The sequence below is a fragment of the Ornithodoros turicata genome, chromosome 7 (assembly GCF_037126465.1).
Source record: "Ornithodoros turicata isolate Travis chromosome 7, ASM3712646v1, whole genome shotgun sequence".
Lineage (NCBI taxonomy): Eukaryota > Metazoa > Arthropoda > Arachnida > Ixodida > Argasidae > Ornithodoros > Ornithodoros turicata.
Window position 1 is genome coordinate 56,425,605 of NC_088207.1, and position 22,069 is coordinate 56,447,673.

At 46.8% G+C, this 22,069-nt stretch overlaps 2 protein-coding genes across 5 annotated transcripts in view; one reads left to right on the top strand and one right to left on the bottom strand.

Moving 5' to 3' along the window:
- Positions 1-1,092: 1,092 nt before the first annotated feature.
- LOC135400660 (serine/arginine-rich splicing factor 4-like) lies at positions 1,093-12,914 on the bottom strand. The gene is made up of 22 exons (XM_064632490.1): positions 12,801-12,914; positions 12,343-12,470; positions 12,108-12,178; positions 11,684-11,776; positions 11,465-11,537; positions 10,255-10,328; positions 10,069-10,185; positions 9,701-9,996; positions 8,378-8,547; positions 8,241-8,311; positions 7,404-7,544; positions 7,165-7,237; positions 6,291-6,364; positions 6,110-6,226; positions 5,773-6,040; positions 4,788-4,916; positions 4,633-4,703; positions 4,416-4,523; positions 4,264-4,336; positions 2,425-2,498; positions 2,240-2,362; positions 1,093-1,497 (listed from the first exon to the last, which is right to left on the bottom strand). The coding sequence occupies exons 2-22, from the start codon at positions 12,463-12,465 to the stop codon at positions 1,236-1,238; spliced, it is 2,601 nt and encodes an 866-aa protein (XP_064488560.1). The 5' UTR covers positions 12,466-12,470; positions 12,801-12,914; the 3' UTR covers positions 1,093-1,235.
- Positions 12,915-13,115: 201 nt separating this feature from the next.
- LOC135401679 (chromatin-remodeling ATPase INO80-like) overlaps positions 13,116-22,069 on the top strand; it is a 38,790-nt gene continuing 29,836 nt past the window's right edge. For 3 of the 4 annotated variants that reach the window (XM_064634196.1, XM_064634197.1, XM_064634198.1), the window contains exons 1-11: positions 13,116-13,280; positions 15,157-15,342; positions 16,872-16,957; positions 17,448-17,515; positions 17,603-17,728; positions 18,841-18,967; positions 19,788-19,843; positions 19,920-20,102; positions 20,221-20,274; positions 20,999-21,202; positions 21,622-21,805. In XM_064634196.1, the coding sequence (XP_064490266.1) occupies positions 13,243-13,280; positions 15,157-15,342; positions 16,872-16,957; positions 17,448-17,515; positions 17,603-17,728; positions 18,841-18,967; positions 19,788-19,843; positions 19,920-20,102; positions 20,221-20,274; positions 20,999-21,202; positions 21,622-21,805 (1,312 nt within the window). In that variant the 5' untranslated portion in view covers positions 13,116-13,242. The remainder of the gene's footprint in view (positions 13,281-15,156; positions 15,343-16,871; positions 16,958-17,447; positions 17,516-17,602; positions 17,729-18,840; positions 18,968-19,787; positions 19,844-19,919; positions 20,103-20,220; positions 20,275-20,998; positions 21,203-21,621; positions 21,806-22,069) is intronic. The other variant, XM_064634199.1, reaches the window with a different exon arrangement.

A 22,069-nucleotide genomic window follows, 5' to 3' on the forward strand; every position in this document is an offset into this window, starting at 1 on the left:
GCTCCAGGATATTTCCCGCAGTCAGCAGCGCAGATAAGACAGAACGTTCAGCACTTGCATATACTTATGTGGCAGCTAAAAGCAATGACGTTTTTTTGCATCTTCCACTGGGATATTCTGGGGAATGTCGCATATGCGCATACCCGGAATTGGTGACTTTTCCTCTTCTCCCCTTTTATTCAATCACAGTAACTGTTGTGTTCTGGCCTGGAACAGTTTAGTCTAGTTTTCTGAAAAGGCTGTCTCATCTTTTCACTTTCCGTTATTGTATTCATGAGGATCAGAACAACAAAGAGTATTTTGTGCAGCCTTATAGATTGGAAGGCTCCTTCCGATTCCTTGGGAGTTTTAATCCTACTTGAGGGCTCTCCTTGGCTATGGCTTGCGTAGTTCACGCGAGTCACGTGTCGTAGATCATGAGGTTGGTTTCGGTTTCCGATTGCAAATTATATCTTTTGAGGAGGGGACGCTCGAAGCCAAAAGTAGGTAAGACACAGTTTGTCAGTTTTCACTCCCACCACAAAGTATTCGTTGTCGAGAAAGCCAAGATTTATCCAGAAATCCCGGGATGTGACCTAGCAAAATTCTGCAATTTTGGGACATGAAATTATACCAGTAGTGTTCACTGCGGGTTTAAAGAAGAGGAAGCACTTCAGTAGCTACACTTTCCTAAAACCATTATCCTCCCTATTAAACTGCACTATATTTGACAGATGCAGAAATACTGCAGAAAATCACGACCGTATGCAAAGATGGGAATGCCCGCCGTACCCAAATGGGTCTCTTTGACGTAGTTACGATACAGCCCCCTGACTGGTTTAGAGAAATTTCGTCTGGTAGACTGGGGCAGAGAGAAGAAAAAAAATTGTTTGCACAGATTGGAGCACATGACATCACTGGTGACGTTTTTCTTCGTTTCACCCTGCAGAGAGTGTTGAGCAGGAATGCGTGTGTCTGTTTTTAAAATTTTTTTGTTGTCGAGTCACATCCTTGCGTAATGCATCGGAAACTAAAAGTGAATAATTTCACACTCAGTTTAAGGCACAGACGTAGACATTTAGTTCAGACAATGACTTGGCCGCACAAAGTAAACGTACTTCACAGCGATTTTATTCTACTCTGATCCATGCAAACACACGAGACATTCCGGCTACGCTTCACCGGCTACGTTTGAGGAAATAGAGACATTCCAGCAGCTACATTTGATACAGGGAATACAGAGGACTTCCTCTCGTTTAACTATCCCGGTCGTCGTTGGGCGAGGGTGATTTGGACGTGGCGTTCCTCGGGGATTTGCTGGGCGACCTTGACTGCGACCTGGTGGGGCTGTCGTGTCTGGACGAGCGCCGCACGGGCGACCTGGACTCCCTCGGTCTGGGGGACCTCGATGGCGACCGGGACTTTGATCTGGAACGGGACCTCGAGCGAGATTCCGAACGGGACCTCGGGCTGCGGGACTGGGGAGATCTCCTCCGTGACCTCGAGCGGGATCGGGATCTGGAACGTGATGGAAAACAAGTCCCGGGGGAGGAGTGTTTGAAAATAAAAAATGGAGGGAGTGTCTGTCACACGTCCTTCAAAGTTGGTGAGAACCAGTAAGTCGTTGAGGATCATACACATTCTGAAGCAACAAAAATTCGGTCCGCAATTGGCCAGTGAATTGGGAGAAAAATTGAAGGACCTTTTAAGGATCAGCCGTCATTTTGTCTGTGATGTAAAACATTGTATTGGCCGGGGCTTCGATATTTCGCAAAAATATTTATAAGCAACAGATGTCACACGAGAATACACAAGGACTGCACAATAGTGATCCGTTCACAAATGTGGCTAACATAACGGAGGGTACCGTTGATTTGTGGCTACTTTTCGGAACTATAGTTCTGATTCTGATTAAGCGGATTTTGCGAAACTCTCTATGTAACTGCCATTCTTTTAGCGATATCTGTTGCCAAGGCAAACACAGTAGAGCATTAACACTCGTTTTCCATAGCGTCCCACACACAACACAACAAATGTCATGTCACTGTAGCAGCACAACATCCTGACCCACTATTGGCTCGGTATTTGGCAATTTTGGATCAGTATTCAGCCAATATAGGGCCAAGATATTGTGCTGCTTACAGCAATCTGTTGTATGCAGCCAGAAGCTGCTTCCAACGGGAAAATGTGTAGATTCTATTGCGCATGCATAGCACACTAACTGGCTCAACCCCAGTCAAACACTTATCCGACCCTTTACCTGTGCCTGCCCGACTTGCTCCGCTTATCTTCGATGAGTCGAATCCTGCGACCGTTGAGTTCCGTGTTGTCCAATTTGTGCAGGGCGTTCTTCAGGTCCCGGTAACTGGCAAACTCCACGACGCTGAAATACATCAAACGCAGACCTGTAGCCCTTTGACCTCGCTCAAGCCGCGCGTTCCTTACCCCTCATTGGGCCTGAGCCTGTGAGCGTCAGCGTAGGTCACTTCTCCTGCCTGGCGCATGTAATCTTTCAGGTCCTTCAAAGGAAGCAAGGCGATACTTTCGCGAAACGTGCCTCGGGGTCTCACTCTGGCCTATTGCCAGACATCAAGCTTACTTGGAAAGGAAACAGGCAAGGGGGGACTGAGAAGGGAAATACACCGCAAATCTCTCCTTTTTGCAGCTTTTACTGCTAGACCAGTGTCTCGTTTTACATCTACAGGTTTTCCCGGCGATTTTAATCCGAGTGCCAGCTAAACTAATCCGTGCCCCATAAAGTCTGCGTGGCACGTGGATTAATCTAGCTGGCACACGGATTAAAATCGCCGGGAAAACCTGTAGTTTCCCTTACGGTGTTACGGAATGTGAAAGTTAAGCTCAAATTTGGGGCGCTGCGTAATATCCCCACGCGCCATGAACACTCGTGAGCTAGTCCCGCGGTGAACGAAGATTTGACGATGAAAAAACGTTGTTTAACGTTGCGAGACGAGCAGGATCGTAAGCAACACCTCGGTGGTCAGTCCATAAATTATTTCTGCCCACCTCAGGATTCTTTAAAGGTACCGTAAAGCAGCATACAGGCTGTTGGAGGCAAGTTAGTAATGTCACAGAGAACAGTAGATATTTTTAATTTGTAAGTAGAATTTGCTGTAAAACTGCTCGGGGTGACGTCTGGTGGAAATATCCCCAGTTTGTCTACGTTCCCGACTGGGCTCGCTGCTACTACGTAGCAGACACGTACCGTAATTTTCGGCGTACAACATGCACCCGTTGATTTTTGCCCTCGGCCGAGAATAAACAGCCTGTTTGCTCCACTTTTTTCTTGTATAACATGCGCGTTATATATGCCAAAAATTATGCTTGCAAACTTTTTTGTTTTAGACAGCATTATGTGCGAACAATGCACTTCTGCAGCCATACTTGACAAGCAACGCGCAGCTTTTTTTTGAGACTTCGACAGAGTGTTGCCCGCAATTTTTTATTTAAATTTGCTAAAAAAAAACACGAGCACGATTGGGACGAAAATTGTGATGCAAGAGCACAGAAAGCTCAGGCTATCTATCAGGCTAGATAACTTCCGCCCCCGAGATCGCAGCTCTACCGCTTTACGGTACCTTTAACATGCACACCGAAATCTCGGCACACGAAGAATTGCCCCAAAATCTGCCCATTTTGGATCGTTGCGAATTACGTGCCACGTAGTCTGAAACCCTTGCTCGAAAAAAAATAAAAAAATAAAATATATGGAGGAGAGATTTGCAGTGCAAACCAGAAGGGAAGAGGAATATGTTTCTGTTCTTTTTTTTTTTTCTTTTGTGTTGTGTTTGAAAAAGCACCTTGAGCGTCAGGCCGGACGCTCAGGCTAGTTACCTGAGTCGGGCAGGTGTCTGGACCCAAGAAACCAAGAACTTTTGCATAGCACACCGTAATCAGCACATCTTGAGCTGTGACCACGCTCGCCAGGGAGCATTAGATGATGCTACGCCTAGATCGCTTTAGCCCACCAGAAGCCTCTTAGCCTCAAACCTCCACTCTAATGAAGGAGCCGTTACACACGCTACGTTGTTGACAATGATGCTCCTTTACTGGGAGAAACAACCAGGTTTAGGGAGAGACGGCTTCCCACAAAATCTCTTTAGGCAAGGGATAGTGGGGGGACAAGATGATATCATCTGCCTTCTGCGACGCCACCGTAGCTGCTTTTCCGTCGAGGAAACGACATTCGTGGGGGGCAGCAACACTACACCAGTACTTACATTGGTTCAACAACACGCAGAATAAATACGGCAACATTCGACTTACCTGCCAGCTAACACGACTGCTTAGGTTCTCCACGACGAGTTGGTACTCTGTGCGAGTAGGTGGCCCGTATCGACTGCGATTGGACGGGAAAATCGATTCACGCGAGCCATTTGCGACGCTATCGACGACGTTTTTCGAAGCAGACGCCTCACCTGCCTTGCTGCCGTCTTGGCGGTGCAGACCTCCAATCACGTGACGGAGGCGGAATGAACTTCTCTCCTAGGCTGCGTCTGCTACCGTAGGCCAGTTCAACAGTGACTCTAGAGTTTAAAAAAAAAAAAAAAAACACGTCACGGTCCGAAAACAACTGTCGCACGAAACGTAAACAGGACTGAGGTCACTGCACCCAAGCTGAACAGGTCACCGTACCTTTCACCCAGTAAATCTTTGCCATTTAGATCCGCTATTGCATCTTCTGCATCACGCTGGTCATCGAATTCCTGAGGGAGGGGATAAAAAAAAAAGAAGATAACATTACTTCCATCCGAAATGCTGTTGGGTAGAGCAATTATCGGGCTGCGTACCACAAAACCAAATCCGTTCTTCAAATGGATGTCTCCAACACGACCATAGCCTTTGAAGAACCTGTCGAGGTCCTTTTCTCTGACTTGATAACTCAAGTGTCCGATGAAGACACGAATTGTCATGTTGATCTCTGAAAACAAGCCGGTTAACAATGCATCGCATCGGCGATCGAACAGGATTCGCCGCGGACTTTCAGTCAAGTGCAGGCTTTCTGGGTTCGAACACGCATAGAAAGCAAGCCAAACAAAAGCCGCTACATCACTGTGCGGTTTATAACAGCGGCATTTATCGCTGGTCAGATAAGTGTTCAGCAGTTCCTAATACCAACACGCGATGTACGCAGTGCTTAGAAATTAGTCCTAGCAATTTTGCTATGCAAAGCCTTTTACAGATCATATTAGCGGTGGGAAACTTACCTTAACTTCTACGGTTTCTGTTGCAAGCTATTTACAATATAGTTTCGCGTTCCCTGACTGCAGATAGTTAACGAAAAGGATCCCACTTCCGCAGCCCTTTCCTTCTTCTTCTGTGTCCCTTATCACGTCTCGCGCACCTACCAACCACTGAGGCGCGCCCGATTGTCACGTGACTTTTATCATGCGCGCATGCGCAATCAGCGTCTGCTGCATGGTTGCCAACCTTTTCGTGTGTTTGTGCCAGTTTGTGCCTGCGCCATTCATATTTGATGTGTGATGGTCAACTTTCCCTAACCTCAGGGTCGGAACCTTGTTTACATATGCTGCAGCCATTTGTCATGCCCATTTTGCAACTAATACACGATGATATACCTATTAGAAATTTTCAGGGCACATGCGAGTTTCATTGCTCGCCATATCAGAGTCCTTACTTTGTTTTGCAAACTCAGTCAAAAAGATTACGAAACATGGTGCATTAGATCGAATTTATTCAGACCAAAAAGCGAAGTACAGTGGACGATCAAAAGAAATGAATGATTACACAGCCACAAGGACAATCGTCGACTCAATCTCCTGAGCCGTTCTCTCGATCGTTCTGCGGGGAAGCTGACTTCTGTTCAGCGGCGTCCTTGTCTGGAGTCCAGCTGCGGCTTCTAGACCGGCTTCTTGAGCGGCTCGCGGGCCGATTGGCTTGCTTGGGCGGGGACCTGGACCTTGATCGCGTCGGAGTCCTGGACCGGGACTTGCTGCGACTCGCAGAACGACGTGGGGTCCTGGACCGAGAACGGGACGATGCCGACCGGGAACGGGATCTCGAACGCGACCTCGAACGGGACCTGGCGAAGGGGGGAGAGAGAGAGAACTGTAGAATCCCACGCCCGATCAAAAACTTGCGCTCTGGTCACCTCCTCTTGCTTCGCTTGCGCTCCTCGACGAGACGAATTTTGCGGCCATTGAGGTCCATGTTGTCCAGCTTCTCCAGAGCGTTTTTCATGTCGGCGTAGTTGGCAAATTCTACCACACTGCGGAAAAGAGGTGACAATGAAGGAGGGGCGCGCCAAGTTTTACGCGGGTGACACCACGTACCCTTCATTCTTCCTCAACTTGTGCGCATCAGCGTAAGTCACCTCACCTGCCTGGCGCATGAAGTCCTTCAGGTCCTTTGGGAAGACGAGAGCGAATTATAAAACATCTTTCTGTTCGACGCGGGTGAAACAGACTTTTGTTGCGTACGGCAAGCAGAACGGGTAAAGTTCAAATTAACGGGGTAGGCACTGTACTGTTGGAGCTGAAAATATGTTCCAACATATCCTGCAAGGAATATGTACAGCAACAGAGAAATACCACATTTGCTTTCCCGGTACAACTTGATATTGTTGGGCTGCTAGGTCAGAGTTAATAAAAATGGTTAATTAGAATGTTCAGAGTACAAGAAGAATAAGATTCAGTGACAAGTGCAAATGTTACCATTTAAAGGGGCAGTCCAGAGCCGCAGACAGATTTTCCGATCTCACTTTTATTCGGCTGCAAGTGATGCACACCTGTTACGTTAAAAATTTCATCCAGCAAAAGTTTCAGAAACCGCAATTTCAGCAAGTAAATCGAGAACAGTTTTGTGATAAGAAGGCTCGGAAAAGTATTCGATCGCATAGAAATGACCGCGAGGCATTGCTTTGAACCCGGGTGGGAACGCAAGTGTGGCAGGGTGCAGGGTAGTTGGTACATAGTCTCACAAGAAAAAGTCCCTGGTGACGACAAACAGAACCACTAGACACTAAAAATAATCAGACGACATGCCATGGTTGCCTCCGACCGTGCCCCCGGATGTCTTCGGTCCCACTTTACAGTGGCTGGAATTTTGCTAACACAAACACATTCCTCCGTGACAGTGAATTGTACAGCACATAAAAAAAGGGCTGAGTAGATTTTTAAAAAAAGAACGCGGGAACGCCTCTCTCACCTGCCAGCTGACTCGGCTGCTGAGGTTCTCCACCGTGAGCTGGAACTCTGTCCTTGAGGGTGGCCCATACCGACTGAGAAAGAAAGGCACCCCAAAACAAATCACGTCCAGCTCTCAGCTCGCGGGCCACCTGACCACGTCGACAACCCTGGGCCTTCCGCGGAGAAAACAGAGCGGCACCCTCTCCATGGGCGTAAACATCACTGGCCAGTGAAAAGAACAACAGGTAGGAGAGAGACCTTTGCGGAGGCGATCGACGACTGGGTCCACTTCCACCACGGTAGCCTCCTTCACGGCCCCGGTAGCCTCCTCCGCCACCACCTCCTCCACGGTACCCGCCTGGTCCCCTACGTGTCCCACGGGCCAACTCCACGGATATGCTGCAGGTATCGTTATCTTATCGTCAGTCACGTTCGAGAAACTTGGCACGCTGCGACATACACTCTTATGATGTCGCTGATCATACGATCATTACTTTCGTTAGTTCTTTTTTTTTTTTGCTCGGGGGGGCGCAAGCATTCGGTAGCTGGCAGAGGATTTTAAATTTTAATCTTCGGGGTGATGGAACTGATAAGTCTAAGATAACTATGAAAACGGGTACGCCACGATATCCCAGAGTTCAAAATCCACAATACCAAAATCCTAAATTGCAATATCAAAAGCTTGCATCGAGGAGGTCTGAGATGACCGTGTTCCGAGATAGGATATCAGTGAGCAACGTGCCAGCTTCGCGCGTTATCGATGTCCGGCGAACAAAATGCGCTATTTAGCGACGGCTAGGCTTAGCGTGGCGGACACGCTGAAGCAAAATAAAACGAAGCGACATTGGTTAATAAATGGTTAGTTGGGAGTTGTAGTGAGACAAAGGTTAGTTCAAGTGTCTTGGATACATGTCCCCCCGTGCGTGTTCTAGGCGATGCCGATTTGGGATCTTCAACGCCTGGGACTTTGATAAGCCAACCGGTTAAAAAACTTCAGCAATCGAATCTTTTTGTGCCCACTATCACGATAGCTCACCAAACCTGCCAACGTAACAAAAATGTACGTCGCATAAAGATAGAAAAAGTCAAAAGTACCTTTCTCCCAACAGTTCTTTGCCGTTAAGATCGGCTATAGCATCTTCTGCGTCGCGCTGGTCATCAAACTCCTGCAGAATATCACAAAGTACGTGAACATGGTTTCCACAAAACCAAATACACGGTTCAAGACATACCACAAAGCCGAAGCCATTCTTGAGATGAATGTCTCCTACACGACCGTAACCCTTGAAGAATCGGTCGATATCTTTTTCTCGGACCTGATAGCTCAAATGGCCGACGAAGACTCGGATCGTCATTGTTGGTCCTAAACGACGTGAGTAGCGCGGAAGATATTTATTAATGCCTATTCCGAAGAAGACCGTCAGCAAAAAGAACTCAACACGCAATGACGCGGTAACAGCGATAACAAAGGGCCGATATGTCGTCAACACCACGTAGGCTTAGCACCTTCCGCTCACGATTGAGCCTTGCTGGTAAATCTGGGTCCAGCAAACACAATCTACATGAACAATGTGGTGCTAGAAGGTCTTACCTTAGCCTTTGGAAGCAGGCCGGCGTAATGTAGTTATATATTACGGCGAAATACTCGCATTCCAGAACACAACAAAATGGACACTCTTCGACTACGTCCAACAACGTCCGCCTCGTGAGTGTACACCGACGATTGGTAGAAACACGGCACGTGACCCCCGTGACGCAAGCCAGGCGAGATGCAAAATGCAAATGGCCGATGCTAGTTCAATTATTAGTCACCGTAGCCATTGTGGCACCAGTGGCACTGGTACTGCATTGCATAGCTGCCCACGTGGTCTTATCTTTCAAATTGTAACTCATCCATACTGAAAATCCCCTCGAGACGAGTGTTTCTCAGCATGGATCTATATCACCAGCTCGCTTGCTTCCTAACTATTCTATTTGTGTATTATAACTTATAGCAGTTTGTGGCACGACCTACCTCAAGTAGGCAGGCTCAATTAATTATCCAGACCCCCCCCCCCTCCCAAATGTTAAGTGACACCCCCTACGCGGAGTGCCCTTGCGATTTCAGCTTTAGCCACATGTCAGTAATGGTACGTTAAGCTATAATGACGTAATAATAACCCCCCCCCCCCCATGCTTGGGATTCTGGATAACCAACTCGGCACGCTCAAAGCTGACAGAGGTCTTCAGAGAGCTTATTACTCAAACTGCTAAACCTAAAACTAGTGATAAGCTGGACTAAACCAGTGGAAAGTCCACTTTCAGAGTCCAAGCTTGTCTCTACTTCATGGAGGATACCACAGGGTGCTGCTTTGTGTGTGTGTGGTTCCATAGTTATTCCATTTAGACTACAAATGGTACATAGTATAACCCAAAAAGGGGCAAGACAAATGCATTTATTACAATATACAGGACAGCTATTTACAGGACAGACAGTGTGAGATACAATGGTTATATCAAGAAATGATTGTGAGACTACACAATGAGAATGGCTGCAAAAGGGTGGCCCCCGTTTCATTTGTCGGAGCCGCCATCGTTCTCTGGCTGGGGAGACTTTGAGGCGGACTTCTCCTTTGCGTCTCCTTCCTTGCTGGGACTCCAGCTACGGCTCCTGGACTTGTCCCTGCTCTTTGACTTGGACCGGCTACGACTCGCGGAGCGGTTGTTCCTCTTGGCTGGGCTCCTGGACCGCGAACGAGTGGGAGACCTGGACTCCGACCGACTGCGGCTCCTGGAACGGCGTGGGCTGCGGGACCTCGAGGACGCAGAACGGGATCGAGACCTGGAGCGCGATCTGGAGCGGGACCTCGATCTGTGGACGGTGAAATGCTCGTTAGATTCCTCAACGTGCGGGTCGCGAAAACGGTTAAGAGAGCAAACGTGCCGTCTCTTGTTCCTCTTGCGCTCTTCCACCAGGCGTATCTTCCGGCCGCTCAGCTCCATGTTGTCTAGCTTGTCGATAGCATTCTTCATGTCGGCGTAGGTCGCAAACTCCACCACTCTGGAACGAGAATGTCAACGAGTTTCGTGAGAACCACGCTATGGAGATGCAGAGGAAGAATTGCCTTACCCTTCATTCTTCCTCAACTTGTGTGCATCGGCGTAGGTCACCTCTCCGGCCTGGCGCATGAAGTCCTTCAGGTCCTTGGGGGTCGGGAAAAAGCACACAATCAGACGGCTTTCGGCGGATTCTTAAATCTAGCAGGAATCCCGACCCTGGGACATGTAGCCGACTGCGAACCAAAGTACCAGTGTGCCGGACGTACAGAAACCCACTCCCACAGCAGGTCCAAGTTTTAACGGATTGCCTCTTAGCTAAGTCGTAGCCTATCCCTTTCGCCGGGCACATCCCACACTACAACCGAACCTTAAGAGCTAAGCAGGGGAATTCGTGGAACCACTTGCAGTTTACCCTCGAACCAGTGCATCGGGAACCGCCCTGGACGACGTGTGGTGGGGGGATCCTTCCAGTTTACCCTCGAACCAGTGCATCGGGAACCACCCTGGACGACGTGTGTGTTTGTGGGGGGGATCCTTCCAGTTTACCCTCGAACCAGTGCAGCACACGCACCCCACCCCGTGGAATCAATGGTGCAGTGGGGGGGGACGACCACCCAAACCTGGACGGACCCATATTCCCCCTCTCCCCCAAGCAGGCACTTACCCCCTCTCCCCAGCAAGAGGTTTGTGTTGTGGTTGTAGAATTTACCTGTCGCCAGGACCAGACACAAGCACCACAGAAAGGGAGTGGGAAGGGCACATGGCGGCCCCAGAAATGGGTTGGATGGCACACCAGTGGCTAAAGGTTCCCTCCCCCAGAGAAGCCTCTCAACACAGTGGGCCTGCCTTCGGGCAAGTGGCACCTCTCATGGCATCATTAACCAACAAGTGGGGGCAACCAGGCGCTCGCTCGCTCTCCTCTGGCAGCAAAATAAAGACAGCCACCGTTACATTGCAGCTCAGTAATATGCACCACTCAAGACAGCTCTCGTACACTCCGCCGCTCGCGAGCACCCTTGGGAGATTCGCGCCGTCAAGCCCCCCGGGGGAAAGTACCGATGCCGCGCAACCAACATCCCGCACCGGCGCGCTGCCGATGCCGCAGTCTTTTTTTCCGCATTCTAGGACGCCTTCTGGTGGAGCCGCCGCTAACTTCCCTCATCGGAGCTAAGAGAGAGAGAGACGGGAGGTGCGGGGTGTTGGTCGCAGTGTTTTGCCCCCTCGCTCCGAGCGGCGGGTGACGATAGAGGACGTCCCGCCGAGGCCACGATCGTCCTTACCTGCCAGCTGACCCGGCTGCTCAGATTCTCCACGGTCAGCTGATACTCCGTCCGGGTCGGGGGTCCGTAACGGCTGCGAAACGAAAAGAGAGTGGAGCAGACAGAACGCTAGGGGCGGGGCCCTCCCGGCTGGAACCCTGGGCCTCCTCGTAGAAGACTCAGTGGCACCCTTCTGGCTAAGGGTGGGGAGAAAGGGGGGGATGGAGGGAGGGTAAAGACCTTCGTCGAGGAGGAGAGCGACGCATCGGTCCTCTTGCTCCGCGGTAGGCGTCCGCACCTCGACGCATTCCGCGGGCCAGCTCCACAGATATGCTGCAAAGGACGCGGCGTTGTTGAAGTTTCCGAGCATACAACACACCGTGTATTCACACGAGTCGAAGTTCCGTCCCCGTGTTACGGTGAGCGTTCGCACTGTGCGGAATATAGCAGACGACACCGTCTGCGTGTTTTCCTGTCGTCTGCTACGGAATATCTTATGGCTGCATAGCAGGATATTCCCCAGCGCTCGCGTGACAGCAGCTTTTCGCATCTTCTGCTTCCGGGGGAATGTCGCTCGTGTGAATGCACGGATAAGGCACCAAAAGATCCTAGCAAATGTGTCCTTGGCTAGAGCTTGGCTAAACTTGGCTAGGAAAGCACCTACCGATCTCCAAGCAACTCCTTCCCGTTCAACTCGTACACCGCGTCGTCTGCGTCCCTATGATCTTCAAATTCCTGCATGCAATGCATTACATTAAAGGAACGAGCATTGTCCATACACAATAACCTTATTTGCTTGTACATGATCAGTAAGAAATTTGTCCTCAGTTATCAGTCCCGAAAGATGTAAAGCATCATGTGCGATAATGTGTGTTTAGGATTGGATAGGGATTACATACCACGAATCCGAATCCATTCTTGATGGAGATTTCTCGGATTCTGCCATAGCCCTTGAAGAACTTCTCCAAGTCCCGTTCACGGACATCATAATTCAGGTGTCCCACGTACACCCGGGACGTCATTACCTCTGAATAATGAGAGAATGCAACGTGTTAAAATTCATGCTCCGCTTGCATGGCATCATGCACACACATACACGTGGAGAATTTTCAGAACGTTGGCACAATTTCCGCATGAGGTTTTGGACCCGAAAGATTGTTCATCATATAATTCTCCACAATCACGAGTCTTCGTAGTAGCACAATCTAAACATTAGACAATGCATTGTCGAATAGTCTCGCATCTAGGCCTATGACACTATTGACCCACATCACCCGTTCTTCCCGAGAAGCTACGCATTTACAACTTGACGAAGTTGACAAACTTTGTTTCGAAAGTACCCGAGATTAGTACGTACCGTCAGATCAAAGCAGCACGAAAAGAAAAAGAATGAAAGTGACGCGTATTGGCAAGATAACAATGCACCAAAAATAACAGCGATCAACCGAAGAACAGAAACGGGGTTCTCTTGCGTGCGCGGAGGGAATAATATATTCGTCCTCGTACTCTCAATACAAGAGTGCATTGTTTAGTGGTTCACAATTTTTGATTACTTAACTGGATCTTCACGGTGCCAAAACAATTATCTCAATAAAATGATGTCTATAAAGAAGTATATGTAAGGTTTTGCCTCCAAATAATATTTTAAAGGTTCGAGGCTATATTGGATATGGCGTGCAGCCGCCGCTCCTGCGAAATGAAGGCGAGGGAAGTCATGAGACCCTTTTTACCCCGCATCTGCGAGTCCGTCTCATTCCATCGCCATTTTGTTCGCTTTAGAAGGTCGCGATTAAATTTCCATGGCGGATGTAAGTCGGTGCAAAATCAATGTCCGAAGGTAAGTTTATGATACCACAAAGGCCTGCGAAGTGTAAAAACGCGAGACATGGTTACCGGTTTCAGAACGCTCGAAACCGTACTTACCAACCCATGGTTAAAGGTTACTTTGGATCCTTAAGCCTAGCAACGCATTGGGAAATCGGTAGGGGCTGTCGTTTTGCAGCAAACCTTACGTGGAGATTACAAGTATCATCGGCGAATGTCTCTTCTGCTACGAGCCCAAGGTGATTTTGTAGTCTGCTTCGATCCGGCAGTGGACTGCATGCTCTTGGGTGTGAGACCGCGCGCCTAGTACGCGGAATTGAGAGCTTACTCCCAAACGGGACCCTTACTTGGCTGTTGAAATATGTACCGAAGGTGTACCCTGATATCGTACGAGTTATCGTGCTACTTGTTCGATAAAAATTGATCTTTTGGGACTGCGAAGGAGCAGGTACTTGTGCAAGCGAAAGTGAATCTGTGTGTACCAGTGTACTGGATTGTCCTTTTCGTATCTCTTAATGGGATTGATGTTGTAAGGCTATACCTCTGTGCAATGTTTGTGATGTGTTTAGAATCATTAAAGGAAGTAAGTCAGCCAGACAGACAGAGTATCGAGTAAACAGATTTACTGGCTACATCAGTACATATCAATACAGGTCACTCGAAGAATGTGGCTGCGGAAACATTATGCAGCATCATGAACAAGTGAGCTTGCGTCGCCCTTGCCCCGTTGTGACGGAGAGTACTTTTTTGTGAGCTGAGTGCGCTTTCTCTGTTTTTACTGGCTGGCTTGCTTGCTTGCTTTTGCTAGAAGTAACATTAATGAACATGTTATTAGCGTTACTTAGTGAAAAGCACCACACAGACGATGTACGATCAGGAGTCTCTACGTGCACCTTATGAATGTTTCTATACACGGAAAGGGATTGTGACACTTACAGTGTCAGATAAGTGTGACAGTTACTTGCATCCATGTGAACCAGCATTCCAAGATTTACAGCCAAGCGGTTAACCTGAATCCACAGGGAATGCGGAATCCACACTACACTGTGCTGAACTGAACGACGTCAGTTGAAGAAAAAGCTGCTCTCTTCAAGCCACGTACCAAGTCATGTACCAAGCCATGCTAGAAAACATGTGGATGCACACTCACCATCAACACATTCATTCGTACATTGTTGCCAGTCACTCCCACATTCACACAGGCGAACTTAACACTCCTACTTCTGTTGTCCATGTCTCGTTTATTTTGTATATATATGTATACAGGGTGTTTGCTCTAACGTGTCCAGAAATTTTATTTAAAGCGAGCGATTAAAGAGAAACAGGTGCTACTGGTGAAGCAGTACCTGTTTCTTACTCAAGTAGCAGAAAAGTACCACTTGCTTTTATCGCTCGCTTTAAATACAATTTCTGGACACGTTAGAGCAAACACCCTGTGTATATATATATATATATATATATATCTTGAAAAGTTGGATCGGACGACTACGTAATTATAGTTGAAATAAATGGGAGACAGAAGACGAAAGTAGGGGAAGTAACAGAAAAGGGGTTTATTAAAACTTAAAAATCATAAAAGTTAGGGAGGATGTCTACGTTACGGCGGAAGCTCCGCCTTCTTCGGGACAAAAGAGCTAAAAGAGCTAAATATATATATATATATATAAAACTGGTGTACATGATGTAATAAATCACACATAGATTGTTGTGCTCATAGTTGGTTCTGTTGTTTGAAATCCAACTGCACGGCACGACGACATTATCCCTCAATCTACCTGCGTGGTCTTAAGAGCTGGGTAGCTCTTAGTAGTAGTAATAAGTAGTATTAATAGTAATACTAATAAGTAGTAGTAAGTAGTAGTAGTAATTCTTCGGTAGCTGCATTACAGGCTGGGAAATGATGTTGTTCCAGAGCCGACTGTCATGGGCAGTAAAGCTGAGGAAGGTGCCTCAACTTCTTCCATGGGAGAAGAGCGACCTCTAGCACAACCGCTGCACTTGCAGCGTCTAGAGAGGGCCGTCAATCTAGACTCTTTCATCAATTTCATTCACAACTATTTCTCCGCACCTCTCAAGTGAGTGATTAGGTTGCAGTCGCTGTCATCCGCAGAGTTTCTCTCAAATGTTGAAGGTGTTCACTGATAATCTTTCAAGTTTTTTTCTTTGCCTCCTTTGCCAATGTGTACTCGACCTTTTGAATGTCAAAATTGTCATAAACTCATTTTGGGCTTTAATTTAAGAGGTAACAATGTCAAAATCGGCAGGAACTCTTATTTTTTTTGCTTTAATTTGAGCGGTAACATCTTTCAGCGACCTCGTTATTTGATGGACGTGTTTCCTTTTATGGGCAGTGCAGTTTCTACATAGGCTCGGTTTCACCAATGCTGGTTAACTTTGAACTGAGATCGAGGGTTGCTAAAACTTTAAGCTAACCTTTCGTTTCTTTTTTTCTTAATAAACATATACCCCCCCTCCCCCAACACTCGATTATTTTTTAGAGACGTTAGTTGGTGATGCGACGAATGTTTCGGTGACCTTAACACCCTTTAGTGAAGCTGAGTTAAGCATTGAACTCGAGTTAAGGGATCGTGGATCTCTGTCCAAATGTTAATCGGCATCGCTGAAACCGGGCTTATGTCAGTTGAATAGCGTACTTCCCATTTGCACGCTGTCTCTGTTTGCACGTTTGACCTTTCTGAATGTCTCCCGTAAACTTTTGTCCGGCACTGTGCCGGTAGCGTGACCAAGTGGATACGGCACAAAAATCTTTAGTAGGAGGTGGCTTCACTAGCTCCGCTGCCTCATGTTTTCCCCCGAAGTGTGCCCAAGGATGCCGACTAACCCCATATCTCCTTTATGATGTCCTCTCTCCATCTATCCACGTCTGAACTCCACAGTTGCTTCACAGTGCTAAGATGGGATACGAAAAAAGACCTTTTTCTCACTTGATGCACCCTCTCCATACCTATGCTTTTTTTTGGTATTTTGAACTTATGCCTCCTCTCGCCAAACCAGCAGTGATGGCCGGTAGTTATCTACATGTAGTTAAACTACTAGTTAAACTACCTGATTGTAGTTAAAAAGTAGTTATTAACTACTTGCAGAAATGTAGTGGCAACTACTAGTGAAACTACTATTTCGAGTAGTTAACTACAGTAGTTTGGTTACTGCAGGCGCCAACTATTTCCGATTTTGCCGCAAGCTTTACCTCGAACTGCTTGTTTGATGAGAACGGAGGTGCAGAGCAATTGTGCCGTGCATGCGTACTAAATTCTCACTTTTATCGCTGCTTGCGATTCATTTTTAGGTGTCGAAGAACACTTTAGAATGGGATTCGTGTTGATGGACAACGTTAAGTTGTTATAGATGTAGTTAAAATACATTGCAGTAGTTAAAGAAGTAGTTTTAACTACCTTCCTCGAAAAGTAGTTGAACTGCTAGTTAAACTACTTCATAGCGAAGTAGTTAGTGGCCATCACTGCAAGTCAGTGTTATATCGCGGTGGAGACTGTGTCAGGGGAAGGTAGTTATTTACCTGGAGAATAAAGCTGTCCCATCATTGCATAGTATGATCTCATTCGTACCTTTTTTTTTCTCGTTGCAGCGATGAGGAGGAGACGGAAGCAGACAGCCTCTCCGACATCGACCAGGATGGTGAGATGCCAAACGGTGCATCTCAGTCTGAACACGGTGAGCCTTTATGGTTTTGGTGTGTTGGTAAAACGTATATGCACATTGTGTGTAGGGCCTGACTTTTTCGGGTTTTATTTTTGGCCAAATTCGGGGGGTAAATATCGGGTGATATTTTTCATTTGAAAATTCGGGTGTATTCGGGTTAAATCCCGTTACGGCATATTCTGTCGTCAGGAATTCGGGTGCATTCGGGTGATTTTTTTTTGTTTAATAAAAATTTGTCGTAACATGGAACTAATGTTTAGCAATGTTAACAAACTTTATTTTAATGCACGCTTATCAGTGTGCCACACGACCGGGATGTTTTCGGGTAGATTCGGGTTAAACCCGAATTTTACAGATTTCGTTCGGGGGGTAAATATCGGGCGGATACGGGTTTAACCCTAAAAAGGCAGGCCCTAATTGTGTGTCGTAGCCGAATTTGTTTAGAGCATTTTCGTGGCTTTCACGTTTGTTCTAAAAGTCGTTCGCTCATCTTTCTCTGCAGAACGGAGAACGGAAAAAATGAAGCTGTACAACCTTTCAAGCGTCAAGAAGAGCAGGAGATGGCTGAAGGTAATTTTGTATGTTTGAAAGACATTGTCTGCAAATGTCGCGAAACTTCGTTATAGTGATATGCATTTTTTTTTTAAACATTTGCAGAATGTTCTGCTGAGTGACACTTCCGACTCTGGAGACAACTCACCAACCGAAGATGACCTTCAGGATTGGTTGCGATTCCACAAGCTCAGACAGATCGCAAAAGCAGAACTGAATGCCGACCCTGAGGTAAGCCTCCTCTCCCAGTTCGCGAGTGTGAGGGGACGTAATCTTTATTGTCTGCACCCGCAATCAACCTACAGGATGAAACTTTGATTTATCTTGAAGAAAAGAAAAATAACCAGTGTTAGAGGTACTGTAAAGCTCTAGAGCTTGCAATCACAGAAAATTGATCCGTTCGATAGCCTGATCCCTAAGTACTCTTACGGCACAATTTTTGTCTTAATTGCGCTCATAGTTTCTTGGAAAATGAAAAATTGAAAATTATGGGCAACACTGTGTTCAAGTCGCCATTGAGTACGCCGGCTAAACTATATTGCGTGCACGTAACATTGTGCCCGAAACAACTTGCCTATTTGTTGGCTACGTAGTCATCGTGAGCGGCAAGCCAGTCCGGAACATAGATCATTGTTGCTTGACAAGTTGGGGATTATTTCCCACGAGCCGTCGTCCTGAGCCGCTTTCTAGGCTTTAGGTTTCGATCTGGAGAACAAACGACACTTTCGTAGCTCAACTTAATGTGTCACAGGATGAGTGCTTTAGTACAGAGGAACAAATTGAAAATGGTCGTGGGGTTGCCAGACATCCTTTCATGGTCCCCTTAAACTATATGTCGGCAACACGACGGTGCCTTTAGGCTTGTTTCAGACTTCAGACTTTTTTTCTTTTTCTTTCTGTCATCATTTATACAAAAACTACGTAATTAACAGTACCACTAGGCAAGCCTGTGATGTGGTTCTGTATACATGAATAATACAGAGAATATGCAACGTGATTTACATGCAGTCAATGTATAAAAAAAAAAAAAACAAGGTAACAGATTAAGTTAGAGCAGGGGGACAACATATCGTAACGACAAGATACTTCAGCTTCAGGCACAGCGATCACTGAAAAAAAGATGAGCGCCTCTTTCTAAAGGCATAAAGCGAGGGAGAATTGCGGATAACAACAGGAAGTCTATTCCAGTTCTTACCGGAAAAATAGCAAAACGAAAACATCCCAAAGTCAGTACGAGGACATGGCGAACTCAACATAAAATCATCGACTCGACGATCGTGGACACTTGTGCTAAAATGGGGAGTTGTTGAACAGGAACTCACAAGATGTTTCTCTGCACGTAGCTCCGCCAACACCAGTACTATGGCGTGGGGATGCTGTCCCAGCACGACCCTTACCCCGAACACCAGAAGACTGTGATGGGAGGGCGGAAAAAGCCCAAGGAAAAGAAGGCAGCGGAGCGGAAGAAAGGTAACACTCTTTTTTTTTTTTTTGGAACACGGTCTGTGCGCAGTTCCACAAGTTCCTGTGGACTGCCAGCTTCTTATCGGAATTGCTTGTAGTTGCCACTCTACTGATGTTCTTGGCAATCTTGGGTAGTAACTGTTACAAGTGACTCGTAACTGTAACTAGTTAACTTTTCTACAAAAATATCTTGTAATTGTTAGTAGTTAACGCTTTTGGTTGGAGTAACCGTGAAGTGTAACGGCAGTTACGTTACTCAGGTATTGCAATATTTTTCGCGCATTAGTTCCCTAGGAAAATTTTGTCAGGGCTTCAAATGCCCCGCCGTTTTTCCCACGCAGGAATTTCTGCGAATTTTGTAATCTCACACGCAGTTGGGATGGCCTTAGACCAACTCCCATTGTCTTACACTGGACCGTGGGAAATCCTGTGTTTGTAACGCGGTATAAGTATAGATTTTTTTGTTGTTACACTTATTGGACTTTTTTAATTAGTAGTTACAAAAGAGTAACTGCAACTCGGTTACTATTTTTGTAGGGTAAATTAGTTAGTTTTTTCAATAACTTACCCATGACTGGTTAGCTTTTTTTTTACCCGATGAAGCACGACCCTGCGCGAAAGCTTGTTAGTAAAATCCTTTCGAGGTGCTTCGTCCTTGCAACTTCATTGTTTACTCCATGGCTGGGTCTTAGACTTGTGACATAGGGTTCTGAGCCACGTTAAATGTCACTTCCTAGCTGCTGTAAATGGTCTTTTTGTTTATTTGCTCGCTTGTTTGTTTGTTGTTGCTAGTGCTGTCTCTGCAAAGACAATCTACTTGTTTCAGCTAAATTAAAAAGAGTGAAGATGGAGAGAGATTACGACCAAGATCTCGCGGACCAAGTAAGTGGAAAAAGGAGCTCGGTACGCCCACCTTCGAAATTATACGCTAAAAATGATGGCACGAACATCTGCGCAGGACCTGTCGGACCTGGAGGGTGGCAGTCCGGACGACACTCGAACGCCGGAGAGCCCCATGAGCGAAATGCCGCAGGGACCCAAGTCTCACGGGCGGAAGAAGAGCGCCGCGGCGCACGAGGCCGCCATGGCCATGAAGCGAAGGAGGTTGTGGGTGGCCCTGTCGAAAAAAGAGATCGCCAGGGTATGGGACAGTTTGGCACGCGGAGTAGAAGGACAGTCGAGGCTGTAGAGCTATTCCTGGAGACAGTTTTTTTAATGATTACTGTGCACCAGGGTGATTTCGTTGTTTTTCGTTACAGGCGCAGAAACAGAAGGTGAACGCTCACAAGGAGATGCTCACTAATGCAAAGAGGGTAAGGCAACGAGCTCACCCGTCTTTCATATTTACTTGGTTATAAGTAGGGCCTCGTGTTTGGAAGGTACTGTAAAGCAGGTGAGGTGCAATCTCTGAAAATTTACCTATTCGATAGCACGATCCTTCAGTGCTCGTACATCAATTACGCTGGTAGGTTTTAGAAAATTAAAATTGGGAAAAAATGGGCAACACTGTGTCGAAGTCGCCACCAACTGCGCATTGCTGGTCAAGCACAGTGGCAAAACTACATTGCATGCGCGTAACACTGTCTAAAACAAAAGAAGAAATAATGGCTTTGTCGTCTGCTACCATGTTCTGCACGCTGGCGCCGATTATACTTCCTTAGAACACGCGAGAAAAGCAAAGCGAAGAAAACAATTTTGGGACGGTGCAGCCAACCCTCTCCAGAAGCAAACGTTTTAACTAGATCGCTTGAGTCTGCCTTAACACCACAAAAGTCGGACCTCAATTACAGTCAAACTCCTTTATAGCGAACACCTTTTTAACGAAAATACCGCTGCAGCAAATTTTTTTGCGGTCCCGCTGGAGCCCTATAGGTCCAATAATGGACATCCTTTTTAATGAAAATACCTTTACTGCAATTTTTTTTTGCTGTCCCCTGAGTTGCGTTGTAAAGGAGTTTGACTCTATAAGGCAGGCATTTGTTTTTTCCAACACCGTCTCTCCTCATTAGAGGTTAATTTTTGTGTTTCCATCATCAGTTTGCATCAGCTTGCCAGAGGGAGGTGAGAAGGAACGCTCTAGCCTCGCAGAAGGCGTGCAAGGACACGACGGGCCGAGCCAGGAGGCTCACCCGGGAGATGATGCTCTACTGGAAACGTTACGAAAAAGTCGAGAAAGAGCATCGCAAGAGGGCTGAGAAAGAGGCTCAGGAACAGCTCCGCATTGACATCGAACTTAGGGAGGTGCGTATATGTCTGAAACGAAGCTCTTTTGTAATTTAATGTTACGACTGCGGCAAACCTCAGCACACAGAACAGTCCTTTGGGCTGTGCCAGTTGAGCTCTCGCCTTGCACTGTCACAGTTAAAGCACCTGGTTTTCTGCGGCGGAAAATTAGCATTTTCGCGAAGTAAGGTTTATAAATCCACGGGCAAGAGAAAACAAGCAAAAAAAAAAAAACTTCTTTATTTAATATCTAAGCTGTTTTGGGAAGATAAATTTGGCCGAGTAGACTAGGACCGCGGTGCCATACATTACTGTATATCTGTCTCATACACACGTTTCCGGATGATACAGTCCCTTTCATCCAATCTGTGGCCTTCTACCTGACGGTACGTTGAATGTTTCGTAACCGCTGGGTGTCGTCTGTTTTTTGTTTCCAGGCGAAACGACAGCAGAGGAAGCTGAATTTCCTGATTACCCAAACGGAGCTGTACGCTCACTTTATGAGTCGCAAAATGGCGGGGATGATAGACACGCGACAGGAGGAGATCCTCCACAACCTGGATGAGCCAGCATCGAGTTCTCGCGCCAGTTCTCTCCTTGACACAGACGACGACGATTATGGTAAATTTTCAACGTTGCTTCTACGGAAGTCTTAAAGAAATTTTGTGATTGGGGTCCAGCGGGTATATTGACCTCGTGGAAAGGGCCGAAATATAGTAGAAGGTCTTAAGAAACCAGTAGGCAGACATTGGACAGTTTCTAATCTTGCAAATAATGAGCTCTTTCATAATGTTGGAAATGTTAGAAAGATTCAAACAGCCATTGTTTCTTCCGGCCGTGGCTTCACGATCCAAGACGTCTTCATGGAGTTTTTTATGTTACTTT